This window comes from Brachypodium distachyon, chromosome 4 (genome assembly GCF_000005505.3).
Source record: "Brachypodium distachyon strain Bd21 chromosome 4, Brachypodium_distachyon_v3.0, whole genome shotgun sequence".
In the NCBI taxonomy this organism is placed as follows: Eukaryota; Viridiplantae; Streptophyta; class Magnoliopsida; order Poales; family Poaceae; genus Brachypodium; species Brachypodium distachyon.
In genome coordinates, this window is record NC_016134.3 from 22,124,267 (window position 1) to 22,147,442 (window position 23,176).

General features: G+C 42.7%; 4 protein-coding genes and 1 long non-coding RNA gene across 6 annotated transcripts; 2 read left to right on the forward strand and 3 right to left on the reverse strand.

Annotated features, from left to right (window-relative positions):
• Positions 1-1,377: 1,377 nt before the first annotated feature.
• On the forward strand, positions 1,378-5,591 carry LOC100825964 (serine hydroxymethyltransferase 4). Its single transcript, XM_003577536.4, has 4 exons — positions 1,378-2,187; positions 3,516-3,906; positions 3,984-4,085; positions 4,996-5,591. The coding sequence occupies exons 1-4, from the start codon at positions 1,510-1,512 to the stop codon at positions 5,238-5,240; spliced, it is 1,416 nt and encodes a 471-aa protein (XP_003577584.3). The 5' UTR covers positions 1,378-1,509; the 3' UTR covers positions 5,241-5,591.
• Positions 5,592-7,145: 1,554 nt separating this feature from the next.
• LOC100826276 (rapid alkalinization factor 23) lies at positions 7,146-7,983 on the reverse strand. The gene has a single exon (XM_003577537.4). It carries the CDS (start codon positions 7,794-7,796, stop codon positions 7,479-7,481), a length of 318 nt encoding a protein of 105 aa, XP_003577585.1. The 5' UTR covers positions 7,797-7,983; the 3' UTR covers positions 7,146-7,478.
• A 3,584-nt stretch (positions 7,984-11,567) lies between these two features.
• LOC112272534 lies at positions 11,568-12,837 on the forward strand. The gene is made up of 2 exons (XR_002966551.1): positions 11,568-11,796; positions 11,883-12,837. It is a non-coding gene; the product is annotated as an uncharacterized LOC112272534 (long non-coding RNA).
• Positions 12,639-16,788, reverse strand: LOC100826589 (UV-B-induced protein At3g17800, chloroplastic). Of its 2 annotated transcripts, none has more exons than XM_003577538.4 (3): positions 16,548-16,788; positions 14,553-14,827; positions 12,639-13,858 (listed from the first exon to the last, which is right to left on the reverse strand). In XM_003577538.4, the coding sequence occupies exons 1-3, from the start codon at positions 16,650-16,652 to the stop codon at positions 13,075-13,077; spliced, it is 1,164 nt and encodes a 387-aa protein (XP_003577586.1). In that variant the 5' UTR covers positions 16,653-16,788; the 3' UTR covers positions 12,639-13,074. The 2 variants fall into 2 exon arrangements, with proteins under 2 accessions (XP_003577586.1, XP_024319411.1); XM_024463643.1 differs by lacking the exon at positions 16,548-16,788 and adding an exon at positions 14,947-16,468.
• A 2,884-nt stretch (positions 16,789-19,672) lies between these two features.
• Positions 19,673-21,649, reverse strand: LOC100826905 (SKP1-like protein 1). Its single transcript, XM_003577539.4, has 2 exons — positions 21,175-21,649; positions 19,673-20,086 (listed from the first exon to the last, which is right to left on the reverse strand). Exons 1-2 carry the CDS (start codon positions 21,544-21,546, stop codon positions 19,913-19,915), a joined length of 546 nt encoding a protein of 181 aa, XP_003577587.1. The 5' UTR covers positions 21,547-21,649; the 3' UTR covers positions 19,673-19,912.
• Between the last annotated feature and the right edge of the window lie 1,527 nt (positions 21,650-23,176).

Sequence of the window (23,176 nt, forward strand, 5' to 3'; positions counted from 1 at the left end):
ATGCAGCAGCTCTCAAACTTTTCCGTGGAGTCTCTCACCAACCTCAACGACCCTGACTGAGTCAAGTGCATTTGTTGGGTGTACTATTAGTCAGATTCCTTTAAATAAAAGACATTCAGTCCACTGAGTAGTTAGCTGGGATCGATGTAAAAAAGAGTAGTTAGCTGGGACATGTATGAAAATCATTTCTTTTATAAAAAAAACAAAGAAAGGAAGCAAAACAAGGCGACCACTATAAGGACTAACATATGAAACACGCTTGAGAAAGTAATCGGCCAAGGCCCGAGTGTCTCTTTCATTTCAGAATCCTGCGAATTAAACAAATCATACTAGATGATTTTTTCGGAAGCAATGACCAAATTTGAAAAAGGTGAGGAAAGAGTACAAAGCACAAAGTTGACGGAGTGGGCCGTACACAAAGGTTTTATCGCCGGGTAACGGGCCAACACAGGCTTCGAGGACATTATTCGTTATTTCCATCCCTCAAGACTCCACAGGTTCTTTGCCAGCGGGACAGTCAACGTGGTCTGCATTGCCTAACACTTTCAGTCAACAGGTACAGCTCGAGACCAGCGCCCAATTCACACGGCTGAATGGGCCAGGCCAGGCCATGAAAACAGCCCACAATGGCAACTGCATCAGACACTAAAAAAAAACAGTCCAAGCTAAAACAGCCCAAGCTTTCCTAAAAAAAAACTAGTCAAGCCGATGAAAGACATGAAGAGATCGGCGTACATTTAGGATTATCAGAACCCACTAAGAACGGTACATGTACTTACAAAATTGAATAACACTATACCAGGTAGATATCAGGGATACATTAGCTGATAGCGTCTAAATGTAAATAATCTCTTACTCCCTCCATTTATTAATATTTGTACATTTAGGATTATCCTAAGTCATTTTTTGTCAGTGCTAACCGAGTTTGTAAAAAATCAATATCAATATATATAAAATCAAACAAATATGTTAACAAAATTATATTCGATTGTAGTCTTAATGACATGAGCTTGGTGCTGCATGTGTTTGTGTGTTTTCTACCATTTATATAAAAAATGTGATAAAAAATTAACCTACAAAAATCCTAACTATGCACATATTTGAAAACAGTGGTGGATAACTCCGACGCTGTAAGATAAGAAGTAACTCCCTCCGTTCCGAAATATGAGAATTTCTAACTTTGTTTTGGAGTGTTTAATCGATTTAAAAATCACCGTACATTTTCTTTACGATATATGGCACGAATCTCCACGCATGCCCGACCCAACTAGCCCAAAGCCCCAAACACACCGCACCCATACCAACCCCGCATCGCGCGCATTCCGTCGAACACCTAGCCCGCACCCACCCCCACCCCACCACAACAAACCTTCCATGTGCACACGCGCCCTCCTCACCTCCATCGCTATATATCCGCGCCGCTCTTCCTATCCCCACCACTCGCCGTCCCCTCTTGCTCTCCAGCCCCGCCGCCGCGCCATTTCCACCTGCTACACCCCCGCCGCCGCCATGGATTCTGTCGCGTCGTGGGGGCTAACCCCGCTGGCCGACGCCGACCCGGAGATCTTCGACCTCGTGGAGCGGGAGAAGCGGCGCCAGCGGAGCGGCATCGAGCTCATCGCCTCCGAGAACTTCACCTCTTTCGCCGTCATCGAGGCGCTGGGCTCCGCGCTCACCAACAAGTACTCCGAGGGCATGCCGGGCGCCCGCTACTACGGCGGCAACGACGTCATCGACGAGATCGAGAACCTCTGCCGCGACCGCGCCCTCGCCGCCTTCCGCCTCGACGCCGCCTCCTGGGGCGTCAACGTGCAGCCCTACTCGGGCTCCCCCGCCAACTTCGCCGCATACACCGCGCTCCTCAACCCGCACGACCGGATCATGGGGCTCGACCTCCCCTCAGGCGGCCACCTCACTCACGGCTACTACACCGCCGGCGGGAAGAAGATCTCCGCCACTTCGATCTACTTCGAGAGCCTGCCCTACAAGGTGAGCGCCGCCAACGGGTACATCGACTACGACAAGCTGGAGGAGAAAGCCATGGACTTCCGCCCCAAGCTCATCATCTGCGGCGGCAGCGCCTACCCCAGGGACTGGGACTACGCCAGGCTCAGGGCTGTCGCCGACAAGGTCGGTGCCATGCTCCTCTGCGACATGGCGCACATCAGCGGCCTGGTCGCCGCGCAGGTATAAATCCTCACAACGTGTTGTCGACTAATTATATTCAGAAATGGATCTACGCATTAAGATTGCTCTTTTATGTTATTGTGCGCCACGTTTGCATTTGCGTTGATGTGAAATTGGATTTAGAGATCTGGGCGATCATACGGATCTAGGAGATTTTTTTTTTGGGATCTTATTAGGGACCTGGTTGATTAGTTTTGAAGTTGCATGTGATTGAATACTGGATCTTTTAACTGTATGCGTATGTTAGATCTATGCATATTTTATTGAGTGACTGGTGTCCGGTTGTTTGGATCTAAGACTCTGTTTACTGGTATTGTTTATAGCCAGACGGTGGTTAGGTTTCTTTGATTATAACGTCTGATAGTTAATTTATATAGTTATCATGCCCCCAAATATTTCTCTTACTGTCCTCCTTTTTCCCAACACACTGCTGCTCCTAGATCCTATCTGGTAACAGATAGTAGTACCTTATGTGCACTTAAACACAGATTGACTGCTACACTGAATCTATAGCTCATCTTTTGTACCTATAATTGATCACATTGGAAGCGAACAAACAAACACATGGCGCATGTACCTCTACTTATTTAGAATGATCTTTCTGCTTGACTTTTAGACTTCATGGATTTTTTGTAGACTTTTTGAATGTTGGCTCTCTAGTTGTGTAATTAATTGAGAAAAGTAGTTGATTTTTGCATCATCGTGAATATTTGAGCACTGTTAGTTTTGGAAAACATAATTTTTTTGTATATCGAATTACCGATTAACATCCTCAAACCAGCTCTTTTGGTACCCATCATACATGAGACAACAGGTCCTGAGTACTGAATTAATGTATTGCAGAGTATGTGCTACTTGACTCTATTGTATAAGCATATTGGATGTATGTATTGGACAATACAGCTGTCTGCTAGAATTACTGATTTGTACATGTTCCTTCTGTTAGGTGTTTTTTTTTTGCCAATACCTTCTGATTGCATGCTTCTATTCATGGGAGAAAAGCACAATACTTCTGTTAAGCAGTACTAATGAAAAAAGCGTTTAATCTGTCATGAAAAATTAAACAGAACGTCCTATTGATTTCATTAATATCCTGATGATCTTTCTTTATGTGTTCTAAGCATACTTGAACCGATTGATTACTAAAATACTCCCTCCGTTCCATAATTCTTGTCTCAAATTTGCCTAAAACTGGATGTATCTATTCCTAAAAAGTGTCTAGATACATGTAAGATTTCGACAAGAATTATGGAACGGAGGGAGTATGTATTAATGTTGTTGATGTCATATGGTTTCTAAATTGCTTACTGTTTCCTTAACTTATCTAGGAAGCTGCAAATCCTTTTGAGTTCTGTGATGTGGTTACCACAACCACACACAAGTCTCTCCGAGGACCAAGGGCTGGCATGATCTTCTACAGGAAAGGCCCTAAGCCTGCCAAGAAGGGCCAGCCTGAGGGTGCTGTGTATGACTATGAGGACAAGATCAACTTTGCAGTGTTCCCATCGCTCCAAGGTGGTCCTCACAACCACCAGATTGCTGCCCTTGCTGTCGCCCTGAAACAAGCTGTGACACCTGGATTCAAGGCCTACGCGAAGCAGGTGAAAGCCAATGCTGTTGCCACTGGAAACTATCTCATGAGCAAGGGTTACAAGATGGTGACCGATGGAACTGAGAACCATCTTGTTCTGTGGGATCTCCGCCCTCTTGGCTTGACCGGTATGCAGATTACTTGTGTGTGTTCATTATCTAGCAACTCTGTTATAACTTGTTCTAATATTGGCTCATGTCTGCAGGCAACAAGGTTGAAAAGCTATGTGACCTCTGCAACATTACACTAAACAAGAATGCAGTATTTGGTGACAGTAGTGCATTGTCTCCGGGTGGTGTCCGCATTGGTGAGCATCGCTCCGTCTACTTAAATGTGTTAATTGCATCTATTAATGTTGCAAGCCTCAAGAAATTATTGTTTCACTAAATAATAACTTGGTCATTTGACTTGATGTGGTCCTATTTATGAAATAAATAAGTCCATGGTATGGACTAAGTTATTATGATATTTTATAAGTAGTTCAGAAAGTGAGAAAATTTCAACGTGTTCGGACATTTGCTTGTGATGAGGATACCAGACATTGTATACACACATACGCTGATGCACCTTTTCAATATGTGAAAACTACCAAGATGCACCTTTTCAATTCTCATTATGAGTTGCATGGAATGTTAGGTTGTTTTATGCCTGTTCCCTCCTAAGCACCACCTAGATATACCTTAACCACTCAAGGTAGATTAATAGTTTTGTCTGCCGATTCTTTGCATTTTCAAACAAAAAGTTTTCCCTGCAATTTTTTATGAATGGGCAGTTAAAACATGAACATTACTCTGTGCGCTGCTGGTGTTATGCACGATGGAATGCAAGATAACAATGTCGAAAGATGGACCTTCAAGCCTAGAATCACCCTTGTTATAATAATTTTATCTCAAAGTGCCTCTCGGTATATCTGATAGGCTTTGCTGACAATACACATAATCCATAAGATATTTTTAACATGTCTCGTAGTCATGTATTATGTGTATTGCCAGCAGAACTATGGTTTGATGCAATCCATGCAGAGTATGAAGACAAACTTTGGAAAATCTGTATATTAAGCTCATCTAAAATGACTGCTATAGCTGATGCAAGTATGAAGCTCAACTGGTTTTCAGTCGAGGGCTTGGTGATTTGATTTGGTTGTGGTCAGGAATTACTTCACTATTGGATTGTCTCTTGCCATCTAACTGCTGGAATGTCGTCTCAATTGTTTTCAGGTGCTCCTGCAATGACTTCCAGGGGTCTGGTCGAGAAGGACTTCGAGCAGATCGCCGAGTTCCTACACAGGGCTGTGACCATCTGCCTGAACATCCAGAAGGAGCACGGCAAGCTGCTCAAGGACTTCTCAAAGGGCCTGGTGAACAACAAGGACATTGAGGACCTCAAGGTTGAGGTGGAGAAGTTTGCCACCTCCTTCGACATGCCTGGGTTCTCGCTCGAGAGCATGAAGTACAAGGATTAGGACAATACAGATGCTGAGTGTGGTTGGTTGTCTCTGCTAATCGTCTATGTGCTTTGCGCTTCTAAGCCAATCTGCTGCTGCGCCATTCCTTGTGACATTATGCTTTCATGAATTTTGTCTCCCCTTCTGGGATAGGTTCATGATCGCCTTCTGGTTTGAATTGCTGTCAACATTCCATCATATTTGTTTGTAAGAATTTTTCTCTCGGAGTATCATGGAATGTGAGTATTTGCCAATAATCTTCCATACCATCGTTTACCCTCGGTCTCATGAGTCTCTTTCTAAGACAGAAATGATATTGGTGTAAACTTGTACGTACAGCTATAAATGATAGGAAGAACTGGATTTACATATCTGTGTGTGGAATTGTGGATGTCATGTACTAGCATACCATCTCCGGCGTATCGTGCGCTGCCGCGCTTTTGCAGCTGAACACCGGCTACGATTTTATTTCTGCAGTGATCTCTATCCAGCGGTTGGTATCGTCAGGGAAGCCATTATTGGACGTGTCGGTGCTGCCTGTGTCCTGACGGTAAATCTTTTTTTTCTGTGAGAAAAGCCTCACGGTAAATCTGCCTGCATAAAATTATGTTCAACTCATAGTTACTTTTATGGATGCAACTCATAGTTTGCAGTTGAACTCAAGCTGAACCTGTACAAATCAATTTGGGCTCAAAAAATATGACAAACCCAAAAGCTCCCATGCATGTGCCAACAGTGTCAGAGTTGACCTGCGTGGTAAATGTCCCAAGACGAGAGTCAATTTCTTGCCGGAATATATAATAATTGAGCTTGATGTAGGCTGTAGCACGCTGAGAAGGTAACATGCGCGGCATCTCGTTTACATTTTTGCTTAAGCATCGTAGAACTGTGTCGCAGTCTCGCAGCACTACTACGTTCTCACTGTTCGAATGTTAACTAAATTAGTTTAACCTTAATTTTGTGTTTGGTTCCTGACCCGATAATCAAAATCATTGCTGGGCGATATTCAGAGGGTTAGCCGTAAAAATGATACTAGTGGCTATACTGAGTTAGGTTATTCCATCAATTTCGTGGGTTAGTTTAACCCTCCCTCCGATTCATTATAAATGTCGTGATTTAGTACAGAGTCCAAATAATAAGTGTCGGGGGATTAGAATATGATGACCTTCGTGTGTACACAAAATTACAATTTTAGGCCTTTAGGGCAGTGTCGATTTTGCAGGGGTGAATAACACTAGAGATACTGTAACGAATAAGTGCAGTTTAATGTATCCAATTTATGTCCACAGAAACAGACGTCCCTGTGTCGGTGCATCCATGATCCATGTGAGTCCTGGATGAGGAAATTGATAGCTGACTCCAGATCAGGTTTCAGTAGCACGGGAGATACACTCAGAGGCATGGGCGTTTCGTGTGATGGTTCATCCAGTCGGACAAATCATGATGGGCAATTTTTACTCACAATTTTTACCTTTTCTTTTTTGCATGTTCCACTAGTGATGCATGAATTCTCATAGAATTTCTGAGGATCTCTGCCCATGAAGAGAGTTCCCCAAAATACCTCTCCTCTAAAAAGTTATTATGAATTCTCTAATTTGGTGTGAGTCATGCTGTTTCCTCGTTTAAAGATTTGGGTTGTATGAAGCAAATGATATATCTAAAAGTTGAAGCCGCACACACATTTGGTTAAAAATCGAGTGTTCTTCTTGCCCTAGCAGAAAACAAAATATGACAAGAAAGAAGGTTATATGATCAGACCAGACAAGTATACGGAACGGCCTTTAGTATAATTAATATCATTTGTGATTTGTGTGAACTTGAAGCATCGACCATTGATTTATTTGCTTCGCTCATCCAGAGCATCCCTAGCTAATCCAGCACACAAAAGTTGCAGACATGCTAGTAGTAAATTGTACGAAAGTATTTGTTTTAGAAGTTAATTCATGTCATTGTTCATCAATAACATCTTACCCAATCCAAGCTTCTCCATATAAGCTTGGAACCAAGATCCCAATTTCCACATAACTTGGAAGTTGGAACCAAATCTTACTTACACACATATTTATCCCCAACACAATGCATAAGATAGAGAGAAGTGAAATGAAAAAAAAAAACAGAGAGATCAGTAAAGATGTAATCCATCCATTAATCATACTACACCTACTGATTCAGTAAAAGAAAAGAAGAAGAAGAATAGGATTCCAATGTAACAAGAAGAAGCCAAAAGCATTAGATGCCGGCTGGATCCCCTTTGAATCACCTAGGATCCTCAGCGTCCCTGCACCTGGTGATGGTGTCGCAGCCCCTGGTGTAAGGGTTGGCGGTGGTGCTGACCCTGCAGTTGTAGTAGGGCACCCCGGGCCTGGAGCACGGCACGGCGTCGCCCCTCAGCGCGTCGTAGCTGATGTACCTCCTGCTGCCGCTGCCGCTGGCCTCCCATAGCAGCCTCCCGTGAGCCTCCGAGTCCATCTCCATGTCCATGTCCAAGCTGCTGATGCCATGGCCGCCTCTCCCCTGCAGCAGCAGAAGAAGAAGCAGCAGCGGCGGCAGGAGCCATGCCGCCCATGGAGGCATTGCCGGAAGGAAGATGAGATCTCACGCGTCGTCTCGAACAGTTCCTCTTTGGATCTTTGCTGTGAGTGAGCGAGGGAGGAGTGGGGGATGGAGGATGGTGGGGGTGGGGGGCGTTAAATGCAGTGCCAGTGCAGACAGCAGACAGTCGTGGCACCTGCCATCGTGTCCTGCGCGATGGAAGGAGGAGACGGTGGTACAATCAAAGGGGAATGGGGATGAGGTTTACCGGCTACTCCGTTCACATTCGTTTCTTTTTCACCATGGGGGTTTTGACATTGGACGCCTTCTGCTGCACGGAGTCAGTCAGTGCGAGTAGCTTGGGTATGTAGCCAGGCATTCTTTGGATTGCAGGAATCCAGGACACCAGCGATTTCACGCCCGTCCTTGCAGCAAATTCTATTTGCAAATTTATATAATGATGTTATAAACGAAGGATAACAATATAATCAAATGAAACCTCCGTCTGGAAATAAGTCTTATACAAATTCAATTCACTTATTTCCGGACGGCCAAAATATGAATAATCTAGAACCAAAGTCCGGAAATAAGTCTTATACAAATTCAATTCACTTATTTCCGGACGGCCGAAATATGAATAATCTAGAACCAAAGGACATTACCATCCATAACACATATATAACAAAACAATCGGAGTAATTTTGATGTACATAAACATTAACAAATTTAGGAAAACTAAAAAAAAAAGAAATTCAAACAGACTTGCATATGAATTTATTTCTTAGGTCTAGAATGCTCTATTTTTCCTCCAAAGTTCATATGATCCAAAGAGGGCCTAAATGGTTAGTGACGCAGGAAGAAGGTAATATAAGAACGATGAGTCTGCCTGTAATTTTTGGGGAGATACTAGGCGTCAGCCGGCTGATGCAGATCTTATGTGTCACCTCTTTGATTTGTGGATCCACTTTAAAAGCCAAATTTTCTCTAATGCAACATACTCATCATAAGATTTGTCACTCAAATCTCATTGCAATATTTATAAAAAAAGCATAATAATCCTGCATGTAGTATAAAAACTTATCACATCATCAAACATACTTTGTGCGATTTTGAAAGATCAAGTATATCACATGGGTGTGGTTGTTTTAATTTTCTTCAATTCGAAGACTTTGGTTAGAAAAGGTTATACAAGAGTAGCGAAAACAGAAAAGTAACAACGGAAAGAAAAGTTACTAAGGAACATATATGAAGAAACAGCCATAAAGAGTAAGCAATATGAAGAATAGCGAATTAAGATTGAGGAACGAGTTCACCCAGGGACACGAAGACACACAGATTTGTTTTCTAAAATTCAAGTTGTTGGCACAATTCTACGTCTCCTTTGAGGGAGATGAATCCCACAAGATTCACGGACACCAAATCCACTATATTCCTCTTGAGCTAAGACATGAAGTTCCACCCAATCACTCGTGGTAGATCTTCAGGTGATTTCTGAACTTTCACAGACTGGTTGAGATAAATCACAAGTCGATTGCTCTACAACTGACTCCTAGCCGTCTATGTGCTGCCAATCACCAAGAGTAACAAGTCTTCAGCGTTCGGCTAGGTCGGGTATTCCGTTTGTTTAAATTCAGTTTAGCTCTAAGAATTTCTTCACAAAAGTCACGTCGAATGACAGTGGGGTTGGTTGACTTATATAGTCGGGCTTAGAAAAACTAGTCGTTACGTACCTTTGAAAAAGAAACTCTTGAAGACACGGTTCTTGAAGTTTTTCAACAGAACCGCGACGGTTAGTTTGACAAGCCAAAACGAATGCAACAAACAGGTTTTCAAACACATTTTGAAACACAATAGAAAACAGCTTTTGTCTAAGCTCAACATGAAGAACGTGGTTTCAACCCTTACCAGGTTAGCACTTAACCACCCCCCCCCCCCTAATAGCACGACTTGTCGTAAACTCAATGTGAAGACTTTTCTTGACAAAAATCTAGGATACATCCTTAATCTTGATGCTTCAGGGCTACTTTTACACTTCAGTTTTAAGGGGTCATGAACACTAGTTAAACTAATTTTTCTAAGAAACAAAGCATTTGAAACACTCAAGTAATTCATTAATTTCTCAACCAAATTGTCATCATTCATCAGAACTCATATAGGGGCAAGGTTTTCCTTTTGCAGGATGATACTAACCCCTCTCAGCACAAACATAATCGTTACAACATAATGACTTTGTGTATGTGGCAAAAAAAAATACAAGCTTGCAACATTTAGAAACACTGTTTGCAACATCGAAATATAAGGGAAAAATATTGACCTCTTCATCTCCGACACGGCCAACTCCCGCATCATGATGCGGCAACGGCTGGTGCGGCAGTGGCGACAGGTGAAGAAGGCGGCACGGCGAGGGGCGGCAGCGCCCGACAGCGGCAATGGGGGTACGGCTCGTGCCTCCAGCAATCTGTCAAGAAATTATATCATTTGCAAAACAAAATAATGGTCGTAAAATTGTGTTGTCTAAACTTCTGCGATTTTCATGAACAAGACTTAATTTTTTGTTTTTACATTGCAACAAACAAAAACAAGGAAAAACAACGCGTCCAGACGTGACTTAGATCTCAACCGTTCAATTTTTTGTTGATTCAGATAGGCAGGGTGGATAACAACTCCAATTAAGGTACCGAGCGTTGCCTGACACCCGATCCCAAAGCATTAAGCAGGGACACATGTGACCTCCAGGCTCGTTGTCGTTATCCCAGTCGCCCCTTCTCCGATGGCTCTCCTGGCCTTGGAGGTGCGCCAGATCCTGGCCACTCACTGGGAAGAAGGATCTTTTATTTCTTGTTTTACGTTTCTCTAATGTTTTCTTCGAGATGGCAAGGTGGTGGCAACATTTTGCAGTAAAAAAAAGGTCCTCCTCATCCTGCCGTTGTTCGGTGGTGCGCCTAGCGCTCGCGAAGGGCGTGTGGAGCTGTGTGTATGACGAATCCTTTGGGCTCCGGTGGATTTTATAGGTTTTTGGCGAATCCCTTGGGATCCGGTCAACTTTTGTGTTTGTTGGTGTGGTTTCAGATTTGGATCTTCCGATATACGTTTTTCATCTTTGACGATGGTTGTTGCTCTCGTGTGTTAGTCCTTTAGGGCCTTGGGACGATTTTTTCACGGTCTACTACAACAATTTCTCCTTTGGTAAATTTTTGGAGGAGCGAGGACGGTGGTCTGAATTCAGCTCGTTCCAGTACTTGTTGCCGACGCTAAATAGTACAACGACCTATTTATAACATTTGTTACTTTTATACTCTTTGTACCGCCGTCAATAATTATTAATACATCGGCGAAAAAAATAGGTACGATTAATTATCAAAATATGAGCCATCCCGTTGCTAGTTTGCTGCTCATCGTTTGTCGTGAGTCATCGGCCATCACTTGAGTTTTTGGCACTTGTGTGTCACGAGATGGCTAGCTTCTCTGCCTGCCTGCTGATTCCTGAACACTCCTGAAAATAGCAGAAGGCATCCTCACTGTCTTGCATTGGAGCTTTGAAACGTTTCTGTTTGTCAGTGACCACTATATGAGATTCATGAGTAACATTAGAAGAATGGTGGGCTGCAGATAATATAGTTGATTTGACATGAATGATGTTTTATGATGTACTTCCTCCGATCCTAAAATGTTGTCGAAATATTACATGTATCTAGACATTTTTTAAGTATAGATACATTCATATTTGGGCAAATTTGGATCAAGAATTTAGGATCAGAGGAAGTATCTTTTTGTTTTAAACGAAAGGACACACTTAATTACCTGGGGGCGGAGTACAAGCTTGAAGCAAGTCCCGGACAGGTTCCGGGATCGAGCTGGAAAGAAAACCTGACGAAGTCTGCTCTCTAGCATATTTAGCAAGACCGTGTGCAAGGCTATTCCCAGTATGGGCAACCCAGCTAACTTTACAGTCATTATAATCAGACAAAATTCTCGCAATTTCACGGAGCCTGAAGCACGCAGCTGAGCGGTTAGAAGCAGCGTCCTGTATGCCTTCGGTGAGGTACAGACAATCGCTCTCCAGGAAGAGGTTGGTGTCTAGATTTGTGCAAAGAGTTCTGAACCTATAAATACATGCCATGGCTTCAGCTTCTAGGATAGATTCACAGCACTCGGAGGCACCCCAGGCAGAAGCGATAACCTGACCAGTGGTGTCGCGAAGCACGGTTCCCCACCAAGACTCATTGGTGGAAGGAAGGAAGCTGGCATCCGTGTTGAGCTTCAGCCAGCCATGATCCGGAGGGATCCACACCTGATTAGCTTCCTTGCGTGACTGGCCAGCAAGCATGGGGATCAGGGCCTGCATGGATGGTAAGTGGGTTGGCATTAGTTTTGTGATGTATCTAGATGTTGCTATCTTTATCATGTTATCACCTGTCCGAATGAAATCTCTTTTCGAACTTTAAAAAGAATATGGAAGGCTCAAAGCGAGCGCGTGTCAGGTGATTTGGTTCTTTCAGTTGGAAACAGTCCGTCCAGATTTATGTGTTAGAACTTGACGTGGCTGATCAGATTTACCTGAATTTGTTTCGGTGTTTATAAGACAACTATGGTGACTTTTTGAACCTTTTGCCGGCTATGTCTTTCGGAAGTGCTCGTAGAAATACGATGTGCGTGCATACGTTCGTATGAATGAGTGTACATGTTTGTACTGTGTTTTTTCAAAAAAGAAAAAGAAAGAGCATATGAAAAGCTTGAAGAAATACAATATGTGGAATTTGAACCTTCATTTGTTTAAACTTGAAAACTTGTAAAGCCTTGGATTGTATGTGGATTCTCTCGTCTCACTTTTTACGCTTTGTCTTGTAAAATATCAAAAGGCAGCCTAAAGTTAGGAAAAAAAAGTCCAAAGAAAGTCATATATGGTTTGAGAGAATACGGCAAGTCTCTCACACTTTTGTATTCACGAGTACATCAGGTATTTATACAGGGTGAACTACAAAGGGTAATGAGAGAATGCACAACTGCAGAGCGCAGAGGCTAACTGTTGTGCCTGAACCGATATGTGGATTTACAAAACCTCAGACAGAAACAAACCCCAAGTATGAACTACGAAGTGTACCTCGCCGGCTAGCTGCCGGCCCGACAGCTTTGCACAAACAACGGCAACACTCGTGAGTCAGCACCCTCAGAGCAAAAACAATCTTGAGGTCAAGCACCTCTACGAAAAGCTAAATTCCTAATAATATATACAGGTCTTCAGGGATCTTCGCAAATGCTTCTTCAGCTAAGCTTTGTATCTACAGTGCTTCAGGAATCTTCTGTAAATCACGTTTCGTTTTTATCTATCCTGCAACTTGTATATCTCGTTGACATAATCTTCAACATCCCAAAGGAAGGAACCAAAGGCAATGGCTTCAAGCAGTAATCTTTTTAGGGACACCGGATCAAGGATCACTGCCTCATCCTTCTGTGTGGAACCTATCTTGTTTTCTCCAAAAAGTGCACAACTGTGCTTCTCAATGAGATTGGAGGCCTCTCGTGATCGCAGCTTTGCACATAATTCTAAAGTCTTTGGGTCAAAGCTCATCATGTAGCTCTTCAAGTCATGAGGATCAACAAGAGAACTTGATTTCGAAGATGAAGTTTCCACAGAACCGCCAAGTGCCTCTTTCTGTTCTAATTTCAGGGTGATTGCAAGTTGAGCGTTCAGAAACTGAATTGATTGTAAAAATTCTTGTGATCGAGCAAGAGTCATCTCCAAACGATGCCTTACAGTGACAGATTTGAGGAAGTACCCATACATTATTGAAGCTGAATAAATCCGACCGAACTGCAGCCTTTTGACCCGAAGTGTTGACTGGTTGATCTTGGGTCCATTCCTATGCACCCATCTGATAATGCTGGTCAAGTGTTCCCTAATCAGACCTAACACCTCAGGTCCATGAATTGATTCAAGATCTGTCACCCTTGGTGGCCATATATGCAATCTTCTATTACTGATGAGTTTGGATAGATTCGGAACCATCGGAACTTCAATCTTGAAATAGTTATGAACAATCAACATGTACATGACGTCCTCAATAGCAGTCCTGCACTCCTGCTCCTTCATTTCAGCAATCCTCCTATTTGTAAAGGTTCCCAAAAATTTCTTTAGTTATCCAGATGCAAATATAATACAAAAAGTCAAAAGAAAGTTTCATGTTTGACATGTCAGAAAACCTCCTAGCATAACCCCTCAATGATAGTTGCACCAGCTACATTAATGGACTCAGTTAAACTTAAGCAAACGTATGGAAAACATGGCATGAAATAGGATCCCTGATTGCAATAGCTAGAATAAGGATCCATATCTTGTTCGCTCTAAAAGTTTCTTTTCCCATCGCATAACATTAACATCTGGTGATAACCTTTTCTGTTCTGGATTTGAAGTTTGGAACTCCACTTGCTATGTAAAACACTAGCATGCTATATATATTTGTAATTTTGTATTATCAAAGCAACATTAATTTATTGTTTTTCAACTACTCTGAGTATTTCCTACAACGATCCTTAAAAAACCAGGTAGGTTACTAACTGAAGATGGTTTACCTAATTTGGTTGTACTTCCTCTCTTCATCAGTGATAAACTAGTAGAAGGTAATCTCAAAAAAATGTTGTTTGTCATTCTTCTATATGAGAGCATCATACTCTGTTTAAATACAAATATTGCTGGAAACATACACAGAAAAAGTATTGGGAAAACCCAAAAAAGGAATCTTCAGGCGCTGTGAGGCTGCGACTAAGCATTTCTAAAATGTACAAGCAGATATTACTAACCTGTGAAGACAATCCTCAGAAGAGCCAATACTATGTTCCCAGCGAATTAGGCTGTCATTTCTTTTAAGAGACAGTTGTTGAAGTAGCTTTGTTGCAGCAACTAGAAAAATGTGTGGTTGACTCTTCAACAGGCCACACAAGAAGCTCCCTTCCCATGTTTGGGGCTCAAGCGGTGCATCGACGCTTTCAAATTCAGACTCATCAAGCTTTGCACCAGTAACTACAGTCAGTAGCTTTTTGGTTGTACATTTAGGTTTCCAATTCAACATATTTCCCTGCATTTTACAGTTATAAGGCAGTGATTACAAGTTCTGCACATCTATAATTTAACAAGATTGAAACTTATGTAAGAGATGAAAATAAAATAAAAAATAAGCAAGAATTAAGGGCATACTTGGTCTGCAGCCCCAATTCCCTGCCAAAAATGTTAGCAAGCCCATGGAATTGGCATTCAATTGGATTGGAAATGCACATGGGATGCTGACAAGTTTTGAGTTTTGTTACTCACTCCATTTCAAAATGCTTGTCCTTTAGGACATTGACATGGTCTATATGATACTTTAACCATCAATTCCTTTGAAAATATGTTTCTTTAAACAAAAATAAATATACATCAATGTTCATGGTAGATTTGGTAATATCAATTTTATGTTGTCAATGTTAAACCTTTTCTAAATTAATAGCCAAAAATTTAAAAAACTGGCCAACAGAAAGTCTAAAAGGTCAAGTATTTTGAAACGGGGGAGTACCAAAATTTTGCAATGCAAAATCTTATATCCTCTGTAACTAGAGAACCAATCATTACAAAGGCTCCTTGGCAATTTGGCTACATAATTTGTAACAAGCCAATCACCACCTTATTTGCCATGTTTGGCAAAACTCCCCCTTAATTAGTGCATGACAGTTAATGGTCATTAGTAATACTATGAAGTAAGAAGTACTGTTGAGTCTGTAACACTTTAGTTCGCCCTTTGTGTTGTTTTACTAAAATGTAATTGTAAAGGTTCACCATGCTTGAAAATTCTTTCACTGATAATGAAAAGTTTCCAAGCCTGATAACTTATTTCATAATAGTATAATTGTTGCATATAAAATATTGTTGAATATTCTTGCATGCAGAAAAATAAGATCACATATATTGAAGCTTTTAAAACTCTGCACTATGTTCTATACTCACTCTAGAAAGATCATACTGATTCCATTGAAAAATTATATATGATTGGAAAGGACTAGTTACAAAGATAAATTATTCAAAAGGTGGGATACTAGTTCACATAAGTGTGTGGACTGAATTTCAATATTTTGCACAGGGCCTCCAAATTGTCAGGCATGGCCCTGTCTGGATGGAGCAATGTCAGGGCGTGACATTACAGACCAATGTTAGAGGATATGTATCCCCTCGGAGAAGCCAGGCCTTGAATCCAGGTGAGCTAAGCTAGCACAGATACCACGAGCCCACTGAGCAACACTCAGTTTTCAGTTTTGCAAATTTCCACTTGGCAGGTTTTTAAGGTAGTTACTACATCACAACTACATGACTACATATTAATAGCAACATCTGTCTGCATATCTCTCAGCCTAGGTGAAGAGTTTCTATTCTATATGAAAAGGCCATACTTCAGCAGGAAAAATTTCATCTGTACTGGTGTATTGGCATGTCTGAAGTTCTGAACCGATCGCCAAGGACCCAGTGAATCGGCATGTCCAACAAAATCCAAGAACCAAATTTCTTCCAAACACAGATGGGAACAGTTGCAGGATAGCTTTAAGAACCTCAATTCAAATCATTCCTCGTTAAATTAAAAGCTGACAAGATGCCCACCCCGCTCCAAGAACTCACAAAGAGCACCAAGTATCATCCTATCCACAGAGAAGTTCGCAAAAACACTAGTTCCCAAAGGTGGCGTCAGTTTCTCCTGATTAAATCCAGAGTTCTAGACTCACCGAAACCATGACAACAATAATAGGATACGAATGGATAAGAAGTTGAAGAACCTGCTGCCAGCACGGGGAGGAGAGATACGAGGGCCGGCAGGAGCTGCGCAAGACGGCCACCGGTCGGAGGTCACCAGTGGCGGCGCGGGGCCGGAGGGCGGCCATACAGGGGGGGTGCTGGTGGCCAGGGCGAGGCGAGCAGGCGGAGGGGAGGACCAGAGGAGAAGATAGAGTAGGATAACGCCGGGTGCAGTCAGCGCGGTAGCGCAGCCTAGTCTGGGTGCTGACGGCGTGCGTCAAACCGCGAGCGGCTCGCGTTCTTCCGGTGGAGGATAGGAGGGAGCTCGTCGCGGCACGTGGTTGGTTAATCATCATTCCGGTACACATCAATCCAGGAAAATGAAAAGTTGTAAATACTGTAGTTTTTTCTACGGACAGCAAAACACACGAAATGTTTAAAAAGCTACGGACAACAAAATACAAATGGTACGAAACACCGGAACTAAAGATTTCACAGGTTTATGATTCAGCACCCAAACTAATTGGTGTTTGCCAACTTAGAGTGGACACAATACACGATACCCGTATCCCGAACCCGGAGCCCGAAAACTAAATAGAATTTTCGGGTGTCAAGTCTAAAAACCCGAATTTACTTCGGGCAATTTGGGTTTCAGTTCCCGGTACCCGAATAGCCCAAATAGCCCGATTTAGTTAAACGTACAGGGCAGCTCAGTATAGAATTTTGGCCCACCAAACCCAACTTCACAACTAAATCTAGCCCACTCTCGTATCCCTCACAACGCACAACACGGAGCCCTCGAGGGGACGGTCTCCCTGTCGACCTCATCCCTGCCATGGCGTGTTGCACTCTCTCCCCCGGTACTGCCCTGCTCTAGCCGGTGCGACATCAGCCCGCCCCGCCCTCCTCCAGCCCTGGCGATCCGCGACTCCTCTCGCTGTCCTCCCCGCTACCCGTTTTGTCCACCCCTGCCGGCGGCCGCCGCCCCCGCGTCGTCTTTCCCATATCCAGTCGGCCTTCCTCCTCCCCGTCGATCCCCGCGTTGCACTCCCTGCTGACTGATGTGTATGTGGATGAGTTCGGAAGGCTGATGGGTTTCTGAATCTTTTTTCCTTTCTATATCGGGCCGACCCAGCGAAACCGTGTGTGCAGAACGGGGCAACGAACGAACGAAAGGAAAGCTTGACGAATGACTAAAGCACGTGGTGAAGAGAACGGTCCGTATTTTTTAGATAGGTATAGATAAGTGACTTGAATTTGTCCTATACATTAAAACACGTCTAGATACATACGAATCTAGACAAATTCACCTATTTTCGGACGGAGTGAGTAGCAGTCCCTCCAACTACTACATCCGATTCATAATAAGTGTCGAAGATTTAACACAAAGTTATACTAACTTAGTTTCTATGGAAAACAGTTTTAGTTTTGGGCAAAAAAAACACGGGAACGTAAAGGATACATCATTTGAGGTGCTATTTTGAGGGGAATTCGATTTAGAGTATTTTCAAAGAAACATAGAGGGTTGAGGAATTCCATAGAGAGATGCATTCCGTTTGTAGAAAATGAGCAAAGCAAATCCTTAGGAATACTATTCATTTCATCTGTTCTTAGAGTAAACTCAACATCTAGTGCAATCTCATTATTTTGAGGAAAACTGAACTTTTAGTTTGACAATAGCCCTCCCACAATCCTTTACCTTTCTTATGTTTTGTTTTCTCCAAACCGAATGGATCGTGAATCCTATAGGAAAATAGAAATAGAGGATACACGAACGAAGTCATTTGAAACACGTGAACACTTTGTAGAACACACAGGACACAAACACAAGGCCGCCCACCAGCCATCGACGCCACGCCACCGCTGGCGAAGATACCTCTGGAGATAGGAGAGTCGCCAAGAAACTGAGTGGCTCCAACAAATTGTTATCCACCAACAAACAAGGCGTTGGGTCGGGCACGTTCCGGCTAGCGCCACGCCATCGTTCGTCGGTGGGAAGCGACCAGAGTCACATCGATATGGAGAACGATGTGCACCGCTACCACGTCCATCTCTGCCGCCATGCATGTCACTATCCTCGTAACTGCCGCTTCTGCTATTGTTTGTGGAACCGCAAGAATCGCGCTAATATATCCAATGTATTTTTACATAAACTGAAGGGATTGTAATCCTTGTGGATATTTTCTTAGGGAGTGTTTGGCTGTCATTCTTTAGAGTTATGTTGTTTTTAGAAAGTTGGCACATTTATATATTCATAGAACCTATTTTTATCAACAATATTCCTATATTTGAGATGAGCTTATGCACTTTAAAAACTACTTTTCAATTAAAAAAATCATACATGAATAGCATGCTATAAAAAGTTGTCTTACAAATTTTGGTGCAAAATATTCTAATTTGGCTATACTTAATGCTACAATAGCTGAAGTTTGGGATGAGCAAAATGCGAAACTCACCTTTAAGAGAGGTTTCAACTCTAAAATGCTGGAGATGTGATACCAATTAGTTGCTATTGTCTCTTCTTTAGAGCTATCAGAGGAAGAGGACTACAGGGTTTGGAGATAGCATAGCTCAAACATTTATACCACTCAATCTTCATATGCAGTGATTAATTTCAGAGGGATTATGCATATTTATATCCCTATAAATATTCCTCCTAGAGTTCAAGTGTTCTTGAGTCAGAGTCTATTTAAACATCTTATTTTCCTGTGTTGTATTTTGAGAATTGTGTGGAAGGATGTTAGCAAAACGGTCCAGATCCCCGCAGGCCATGATTATGAAAGTGTAGCTAGATTCAGATTAAGCGATAAGAAAAATGTGGTGATTAATATGGTTTCCTCTACAGTTTTATGGTCCCGCGGAAAATTAGAAATAACACATTTCTTGGTCGATCTATGTGGTCTGATTTGCAGGCTGTTTGGCGGTGCATCCTGACCTTGATGAAGAGGCAGAGGCTGATCTGCTCGCACAGGATCTCCTTGGATCACTACATTGAACTGGTAGAATTCAAGGCAAACAAAGCACCAGCAACTGCAGTCTGAAGAAACGTCGCCTTGAGTCACTTGGGGTTTACGGACCAAAATCTCCCGAAGCACAGGTTCACTACGGGTTTGATTTGAGCAAGATTTCATCTTTGCGATGACAATGATTACTCAGACCAGATACATCACATAAAACCGAACTCAACGGCGTCACATACTAGAACTAAAACTTGCAGCCAAGAAACCCACTTGACAATAGTAGCATTAACTGCGGACATTCGGTTCAGAAGGTACTGACCACATAAGTTTTTCTCACGAAAACGACTCCAAACATACTTACAGCCATTACGACATATATAAAAAGCAGCGCCTCACATGGTAGATATGATGAAACCTAAGCATCAATTGATGAGGTCTGTGCTTCTCTACTCGAAGGCCCACTGGTTCTCCCTGCGGATCTCCTCTTCCTCCTCAGGGGTGAAGTCATTCTTGATGTTGAAGGTCTTGCGGATCTCCTCAGGAGTCTTACCCTTTATCATGTCAGCAACAGTTTGGCAGGTAAGGTCCAGCAATCCCTTAATGTTGAGATAGTTTGCAGCCTGGGTGGATTAGCAAACAAAAGAAGGGTGTAAGAAATAATAGTTACAATGGCTAGGGCACATATGGATATACACATCCACAAAAAGAGTTGGGACATCTAAACCTGTTTGTGGCACATCATAAATGCAAAGAAATCACTACAATTTTTTTTTTCACAACTCAGCCTTCAGGATCCATAAAGAAACAAGTGAATTTGTGTGGACTGTAAGTAAAAATGTGAAATGCAAGACAACAATGATTCTGTTGAAAACAGTGTGACTACGAAACAAATTTTAGCAACAGCAGCCAGCAACAACTACAAAAACATTTGTCACGGCCTGAATATGTCCAGAAACAACACAAAATATATGTTGATGAGATGGTATAACAAGGTTAAGCAGAACGGTTATCTACAAAACGTTCAGGAAAGGTATATGCCATCTTAATCCATTGAACTTGAAGGACACTTCACAAGAACAACAAGATGTAACAGAAAGATTTGGACTGAAATGCTACATTTAGGAATAACATAAATCTGGTTGCATGTCACCACCACACTAACACAATGTTGGTGATAGAAGGATTAAAAGCATGACGTCCCCAACTTCACATGCATGAAATCAGTTATCAGAATAATCACAGGATAAAGGTTGTGTCTTGAACAGTCAATTTAGAAGATATTAACACATTGAACTATCACAATATAGCAGCACCAAAATTTGTTCAGAACAGGTAGTGTTTTAAATGGTTCAATATATAGCAACTAATGGAACAACAGAGTTAGAACAATGACCAATACTAATTTACAACCAAGCACAGAAAGAACACATTGAATTATCACTCGATAGCAAACCAAATTGTTTTGTTGCGACATCCATTCAAAGAGGTAAATACATTCAAGCCAATTCTAATCTAGCAATCTAATAAACTGGAACGGATCACCGGGCTGCAACCATACGAAGCAGCCAGCCACAGCTTTGACACGGCACAGCGTAAGACTATCTACCTAACATACAGAAATCCAGATCTGAATCTCAATGATGAATTGCGACCAATTGCAGATCTAAATTTAGACATAAAGCAGGGGAGTGGACGGAGGGGGGATTACCAGGATGAGGTCGAAGAGGGTGGCCTGGTCGACCTTCACAAAGTCGGCGTCCCAGTTCTTGAGGTCCTCGCCGGGGGCGGCGGTGGTGGAGGAGTTGTTGGCGGCGGCCGGGTTGGCGTCGCCGTCGGAGGGGTTGGCGGCCTTGGCGGCGGCGGTCGCGTGGACGTGCTTGTTGCAGTACTCGATGACCTTGGAGAGGATCTTGGAGTTGACGTTGGGGAGCGGGATGCCGTTGTCGGCGCAGTCGTCCTCGATCATGTGGCGGATGGTCTGCGACTCCATCGCGACCGTCTCCTCCACCTCGAACTCCTCGCCGTCGGAGCTCTTCAGGGTGATCATCTTCTTCTCACCCTCTGCCGCCATCGCCGCCATCGCCACTGCTTGCTTTTTCCGATCGGTCGCGGTGGACGAAACCCTAGCTTTGCTCGTGAGCTGGGGAGAAAGGGGAACAGATTGATTGATTAGGGATTTGGGGCAGAGGCGGGTGGGGATATTATATAAGGAAAATCGTGCGCACGTAAGCCTTCTCGGCCATCCGATGCACAGATCTTGCATCTAGCGCATAGACGGTTAGCATTACCCCTCCGTTTGTTTTTATAAAATATATTTTTTTCTTCAGTTAAATGTTTTAAATTTGACAAAATCTATACCTATCTAAAAAAATACGTACCGATCACTTCACCAAAAAATTTCGTCGTTCGTCAAGCACTCTTCGCCGCACCCCTTCGTTAACCCGCACGCATGCACTAGAAAAAAAAAGGGTAGCTGCAAACCTTCTTCCGTCGCCGGCCTTCTGCTGCCACGATTCCTCTGCCGCACGAACCATCCGTTGCCGCGAGCCCTCCGCCGTCACGATCCCACCGTTCGCCTTGTTCTTCGGCCATCGCCAGCACCTGCCGTCGACCGATGTGCGCCTGCCGTCGAGCCCCTCTGCTGCGCCGCCACCGCCCCGACGAGTCTTGGCCTAGAACGAGTATCACATGCGCGCGGGTGAAGTGCTTCCCAGGGTTTGTTTTATCCCCTTGTGAGGCTGACGGAGGAATTGATCTCTTCATCCCACCCCGATCTGATTTGAGACGAACCCTCACATTCCCTTGATCGATCCTTCATCCTTTGTGTGTGTTTGCATATGTTTGATTAGGTGTAGTTTGATTTGAGGCGAAGCAAATAGGTCCCTTGTTCCAAGGGTCAAATTGTTGGTCAGATCATCGCAATTCAGTGATATTTATTTCCCTATGCATGTTGTATATTCGAAATCCATTGATATATTTGAAGCCAATCCAGTGATATGTTTGGAGCCAATCCAGTAATAAGCCAACAACTAGCAGTGTGCCTCTGATCCTATGAAGATCCTTGGAGACACCATGGAACATCGAATCCACATATTAGTGAGGCTCTTCCTGATGCATTTTGTGGTAAGATTTAGAGCCATATTCTGATATCGTGTTTGCTGAGTAGAACATTTGCTAAGATTTTGTGGTAAGATTTAATCTCCAGTCCGTAATGTCTTCAGTAATTTGTTAAGAACATTTGCTAATTGCCTAATTGTTCATTATCTTTAAGGAGTTATAAGGGACATGGAGCTTATCATCACTACAACACAAATGTCTTGTAGAGACATTTTCATTGAGGCAATATACTCTTTGTCTCTACCTAGAGACAATTTAGAGACAGAGTTTCATGTAGAGGCAGTCTATGAGGCGTTATGGATAATGTCTTAAATATATAGACACTAGTTGAGACATTATGGTGTAGAGACATTTTTTAACGCATTTAATAGATTGTCACAAGACTCATGTAGAGACATGGTTTTGAGATACTTGATGAATTGACCTTACGGTATGATTAGAGACACTATTTAAGACACATTTTATGTTGTGTAGAGACATTCTTAACAAGTTTGAGACATATAGCAGAATACTCATAATAATTTCATTAGAAGTATAAGCAAGAATTGATATCAGGTTGAGATGGGTTAGGTGAGTGTGTAGTTTTCCTTAAG

Bases quoted from the DNA above. Each gene is read 5' to 3' on its own strand.
- LOC100825964 (XM_003577536.4), top strand. From the start codon at position 1,510: ATGGATTCTGTCGCGTCGTGGGGGCTAACCCCGCTGGCCGACGCCGAC. The intron at 2,188-3,515 runs GTATAAATCCTC...TAACTTATCTAG, and splicing joins GCGGCCTGGTCGCCGCGCAG to GAAGCTGCAAATCCTTTTGA. The intron at 3,907-3,983 runs GTATGCAGATTA...TCATGTCTGCAG, and splicing joins CCGCCCTCTTGGCTTGACCG to GCAACAAGGTTGAAAAGCTA.
- LOC100826905 (XM_003577539.4), bottom strand. From the start codon at position 21,546: ATGGCGGCGATGGCGGCAGAGGGTGAGAAGAAGATGATCACCCTGAAG. The intron at 20,087-21,174 runs GTAATCCCCCCT...TAATCCACCCAG, and splicing joins CCCTCTTCGACCTCATCCTG to GCTGCAAACTATCTCAACAT.
- LOC100826276 (XM_003577537.4), bottom strand. From the start codon at position 7,796: ATGCCTCCATGGGCGGCATGGCTCCTGCCGCCGCTGCTGCTTCTTCTT.
- LOC100826589 (XM_003577538.4), bottom strand. From the start codon at position 16,652: ATGGCCGCCCTCCGGCCCCGCGCCGCCACTGGTGACCTCCGACCGGTG. The intron at 14,828-16,547 runs GTTCTTCAACTT...TGTAAAATGCAG, and splicing joins CCTCCCCGTGCTGGCAGCAG to GGAAATATGTTGAATTGGAA. The intron at 13,859-14,552 runs GTTAGTAATATC...CTTTACAAATAG, and splicing joins TCTGAGGATTGTCTTCACAG to GAGGATTGCTGAAATGAAGG.